Source organism: Pocillopora damicornis, chromosome 2 (genome assembly GCF_964200805.1).
Source record: "Pocillopora damicornis chromosome 2, jaPocDami1.2, whole genome shotgun sequence".
NCBI classification, from domain to species: domain Eukaryota; kingdom Metazoa; phylum Cnidaria; class Anthozoa; order Scleractinia; family Pocilloporidae; genus Pocillopora; species Pocillopora damicornis.
This window is the reverse complement of record NC_142671.1, coordinates 16,108,667-16,114,137: the sequence shown is the minus strand read 5'-3', so window position 1 is coordinate 16,114,137 and position 5,471 is coordinate 16,108,667. Positions and strand designations below refer to the sequence as shown.

Genomic DNA, 5,471 nt, shown 5'->3' with positions numbered 1-5,471 from the left:
AGGTTTCTCTGTATCGTCTGAAGATACATATGTGAGTGGTCTCGAGTTCAGTACACATTCCACTTCCACTACGGCAGTCGAAAGCTCGTCATAAGTCAACTTCGCGTTCTTGAAGATTTTCTTGAAACAACGTTAAACGCAACGAGTCATGCGTTCGAAGAAACAGCCCCACCACGGCGCTAACTCCAAATTGAATCGCTATTTAACCTTATGATTCAAGAGGAAACCCTGAACTTCTGGTAACTCAAAGAGGGATGATAAGAGCTTAGCGACAGTCTAGAAGGTTTGGGCATTGCTGAGACAACCAGCTTTGGTAAACCTCGTCTGTAGATGAAACGTTTCAAGCTTCTAATGAATGTTTCCGTTGTTGAAGCCATCCACATAGAGAGAGGCCTGAAAATCGCGCACGAATTGGGGATGATAAGCTTCCTATTTGGTTACGTGGTGTCTAATTGTTGCGTTCAGCAGAAAGGGAGAAATTGTGACGCCAAATACAACTCGGTTGAAACGTTTCACGACAATGTTTGGATGCTCGTTATCAGGATCATCTATTCAAAGAAAGCGCAAAACATCTTGGTCAGCTTCTGGACCATTAGGAAGGCTTTCACAAAGTCGGCCGCCAAAGCAACACCATGGTACCTGAAACGCATCAGTACATCGGGTATGTCAGTAAGCAATGATGGACCTGCAGGAAGGCAGTCGTTCAACACCGGACCAGCAGACTTGACAGATGCATCATAGACTATCCTTACTTTAGTCGTCTGTTTGTCTCTGCGTATAACTGAATGATGCGGTAAAAAAATAAGGTGACCAATTTCGACTGGTTTGTCAGGATCAACATCGGACATTATTCCTAGTGAAGATTGCTCTAAAATGATTTGGTTGTATTCTTCAAACAATCCAGGATTCTTTCTAGACATTTTAGGACAGAAGCCAGTCGAGAAACGGCTTAGGCGTAGTTATCCGGTACTAGTGCGTACTGTTTCTTTCGAGGAAAAGAGACTTAAAAGCGGCCGTTGTTTAGGTGAATAATATCTAAGAACTTCTCATACACTGTCTCTTGTATTGAGACACCGATAGCTTCTAACTCCCAGAATTTTTTGACTTGTTCCACCGGCGGGTCGTAAACTTTCTTGTCGGTAACAGGGTCGTCACATGAAGTGTCTGGCCGCAAAGTATGGCTTGTGACCAAATGACAATCAGTATCTGAACCTGGTGGGTGGGGCATGGGACCAGTGACTAGAGACTAGTGAATGAGAGTAAAATATGTATGACAGACTCAACAGGGGTTAAGCAGGGGCTGAAACGGACGAAAACTCTCTACTTTTTATTGACGGCACTGAGAAGGGCTACTCAGAGGTAGGAAGGTCGGTCGGGTTTGTTCCAATCGGCTCGCATGAAGGAATGAATGAATGAATGAATGAATAACTTTATTCAAAGAGGGAGACGCAATAACCTATTATAGTTTTCTAAGGTACGGCCCTCACAAAAGAGAAAATTTAGAAGACAAAATAAGCAAATAAATATATAAGGTATATCTATCTACAAAATAAACGATATTTAAAGTAGAATAAACTATAAACACGTAATCAAAATAATTGTAAATATGTCAATTGACGAAAGAAAGAAATATGTACAAAAAAATCTTAAGACTATAAACCCGTTATAAAATTGTAATATATAAGATCAAGACTTAAAAAGGGAAACTGCAGCCTTTTATATTTATGCCTTTTATATTTTTTTATCCAACAAAATTTAAGCAGTTGTAAGATTTGCTTAAAATGTGTCAAATTACCAGTGTTGACTTCATTCTTCTCAGATGAAGCTGGTAAAAGATAAATAATAAAAATAGATGGCCAGAAGAGAAAGTGCACATTGTCAAAAAAATCACAATAAAGTGACTATGGATGGAACAATTTGACGTAATTTGGTGTAGTAATTAGTTTTTGATATTTAGAATGATAGTGGCAGGTAAAACACATTGAGGATTTTCTTATTCAACTGCAAGTTAATTCATTTCAGATTTTGGATTGTACGTTCAAAATGAGTGAGATTAAATTCATTCATAGATGACATTCATCATGGTATGTTTACATGGAAAAGTAATTATGACTATATATTTTCATCTCTACTAGCATTTAATGAATTTTCATTTAAAATGGAACGTTTCAAGAACTTTCATCCTTTCAATCTATTCAACATCATTTACTGTTTCTGGAGCACAATTAAGCCTTTACAACCCAACATCAACATGCTTTTTCTTCAATTTGATCTCTGTTACGATGTTCGAGTGTATATAAATGAAGGGTGTGTATATTCGTGTGAAGATAAAGGAAGTGTCTGTCATGTTTGGAGGATCTTGGATTAAAAGACAGTTTGAGTGTTGTTGAACAGTTATCTTCCTCGTTTTCTTTCGTTCATTTCCCAATTCTCCATCTGGATAACCATACAATCTCTATACGCTTTGTAAGGTGCTGGCAAGGATAAGTTATTTAACAGTTTTCAGCTTCTTTAGTTGGTGACCATTTCCTTTAATTTTGTTCACTTAATGTGTGATTCAGGGGATGATTTTGTGAGGAGAAATAACATGCTAGTCACTCTTAGGGTCAATTGGTTAAAGGAACCAGGTTTTGAAAAAAACTTATAACCTTTGATTCAGTTATTTATTTGAATATGTGAGTAACATTTAATGTTTTCCCATGCAACAGGATAGTCCTGCTGAAGATGGCCATGAAATGGAGTGAGCTTGACTGTAACAAAGGTGACCAATTGGAAAACTTAAGCACTTTGTTTTAATAGATCTTGGCTTGTTAATTTGATGATTACAGCTTCCAGACGTAGTTGTAATGTTAGTCCCTATAGAGGTGGGAATGTACCTTCCATTGACCTGTACAGTCATAAATTATGAGACAACTGAAAATATGTATTTTTGGTTGGCAGAACTATTGTTAATACAGTGCCACCTAGTGACTAAAATTAATGATTTCCTGTAAACATTAACCATTGACTCCTACGTGTAACACGTGCCTACCCAAAAGTTAAAATTTTGGAGAAACAGGAAAAGTAAACACAATGCGCAGTAAAGTTTGACAAATCTTTTTTTCCCAAAAACAAGCTCACGTGAAAGAAGACCATTTAAATAACTTACTCTCAACGAGGAAAGCAATAGATGCATATTAAGTTTTTACTCTAAAAATTAATGATTTCCTGTAAACATTAATGTATGGAAGAAGTTATGGCAGTAGTTAACTCATTTTTGTTTGGATGCAGAGAGTTTGATGAATTGTACTCTACATCTTTCAGCTTTCAAACTATCAGCTTTATGTTATTTCTAACTGTTCATTATACTTATTCCTCTATACCTTAAGCCCTCTAGAATTGTAGAAGGCAAGTCTGTAACCTGACTTCCTTTGTTGAGAATTGATGATTATATAATTTTGTTGTAGTGACCACATTGTGGCATGTAATGTTATTTGGATGTCATTAAATAATCAGGCTTCGCAAGCTTTCAATGGTGCATGGTGTTCTTACAATAATGCTCATACCCAAACTAACCATTGATATAAGAAATTGGTCACAAGATAATTTATAACATTATGTCAGTTTTAACAGGTGGGAATCTGGAAAAGCAAGGATCCTCCTTTGATTATATCTAGGACTGAAATTGAAGGATACCTTCTCATAATTGAAATTCATGTTCCCCTGTTATGTTTGGGGCACGCAGATGAAGAGGAACTTTTTTTGTATAATTGGCATCCATGTAATACACAAGGCAAGAATATAAGTGCCTTAGCTTCATGGGCTAAACTTTTCAAATATGAGAGTTGTGCAAACCATATCCTACTTTTTATCCTCCTCTTGATATTTACACAAATAACATAGTCATTATCAGTCTTGCTAGCTCTCACTTTTCATTGAGCTTTTGGAAAGATTGTAAGCACCGCATTTTTTACATGAAGAAAGGATAGCCTACCCTCTTACGGTGGATTAAGTTCCTTTGTGCATAAGCAAATTGCTATTTTTAAAGCACCTTCTGAAGATCAAAATTTAATGCCAGACCTAGGGCTGTGGTTCACTACCAATTCTCCAGCTAGGCTAACATTTATAAATAAGTTGTAAAATTGTCCTGATTGCATCATTATCAAGAAAGTTTAACTCAACTTAACCTGACTAACCTAAACTGATTCAATAGAAACTTGAAGTCTATGTGTTCACCTTTTGTGGTGTGCATCAAATTTTTTTAGTAATGACAAGCTTACATTACATGTTTATAAGAAATCTGCATGTGTACCTAGGTAAAAACAGGAGCTGGGATCCCTGGTCTGTCCCAGGTGGGATCCCCAGTGGGATCCCAAAAATCCCACTTGAGATCCCAATTTGGATTTTGGAATGTACCAGGTGGGATCATGCCTAGACTTTAAGGCAGGATCCCACCTGTGCTGGTGGGAGCCCACCATTCCCACCTGAGATCCCAGATAGAATTAAAGGGATCCCCCATAAACCAGGCTGCCTTCTTATCTTACCTTGATTGTGACCTCTTGGAATGACTATACTACATGATGCACACTTACAGGCAGGTGTTTCAAACAGTTTTGCTTAGCTTTTACATTTGTACACATTTCTTTTTCTAAGAATCTTCTTTATCTGGCCTACGACTAATTATAATTTTTCAACCATGACGAGCTTTGCTCAAGAAAAGAATTCTCACCAGGGATGCGTAAAATGATCCATAGGCTTGTCAAAGTAAAGCGAGAGGGCTCAATTAGCAAGTGAAAGCGAGGTGTTTGGCTTCGAGCGTGAAATTAATTGACGTTAACAATTAAAATGTAAACAGGCGCGAGGATCCGCGCGGCTTGCGCGTTAGGAGAGCTACGTAAATTTAGGACTCTTTTGCACAATTTTCTCTTTGGAGATAACTACGCATTCATGGCGTGAATGGCAATTTCATAATTGTAGAATGATTCAGCGACAAGAACGGCTTAGCTAAGCCGTAGTGTGTCATGGCATTTGAGGATAGCCTGGTTGTAGTGCGTGACATGACTATCAAGTAACAGTTATTGTAGCCAGCATGTTTTGTTCGTGATCTACAGGTTTGTGACGCAAAGAGCGATTATCTGTTCTGTCACGACAGTACCAAAATTAAATTGTGTTAGCCAACTTATATTTCACTCTGATCAGACCTTTGACCCTAAGTCAACATGGAAGCCGGTGAGCCGCTCGGTAAGGACCTTTTTTTCAAGAGAGATTTCGACTGCAGTATGTTCTGGAGATACAAGAGTATCATTTAACACTTAAAACGATTGGGTAGATATTTTGATAATACTTTTCTGGCGTCCATACTGAGGAGCTCTTTCAGTATAAAATAGACAGTAGTCCCAATCATCAGGTAAGCGCGGGAACTTATCCCGCGAAAATTCTGTGCGAAGGTACGAGTATATTCGGCGGTATCTGCGAAAAGGGGCCATCGTTCT

The 5,471-nt window shown here is 37.9% G+C and overlaps 1 protein-coding gene across 1 annotated transcript; it reads right to left on the bottom strand.

Annotated features, from left to right (window-relative positions):
* Positions 1 to 548: 548 nt before the first annotated feature.
* On the bottom strand, positions 549 to 920 carry LOC149050076 (uncharacterized). Its single transcript, XM_089192117.1, has one exon. It carries the CDS (start codon positions 918 to 920, stop codon positions 549 to 551), a length of 372 nt encoding a protein of 123 aa, XP_089048243.1.
* Between the last annotated feature and the right edge of the window lie 4,551 nt (positions 921 to 5,471).

Bases quoted from the DNA above. Each gene is read 5' to 3' on its own strand.
- LOC149050076 (XM_089192117.1), bottom strand. From the start codon at position 920: ATGTCTAGAAAGAATCCTGGATTGTTTGAAGAATACAACCAAATCATT.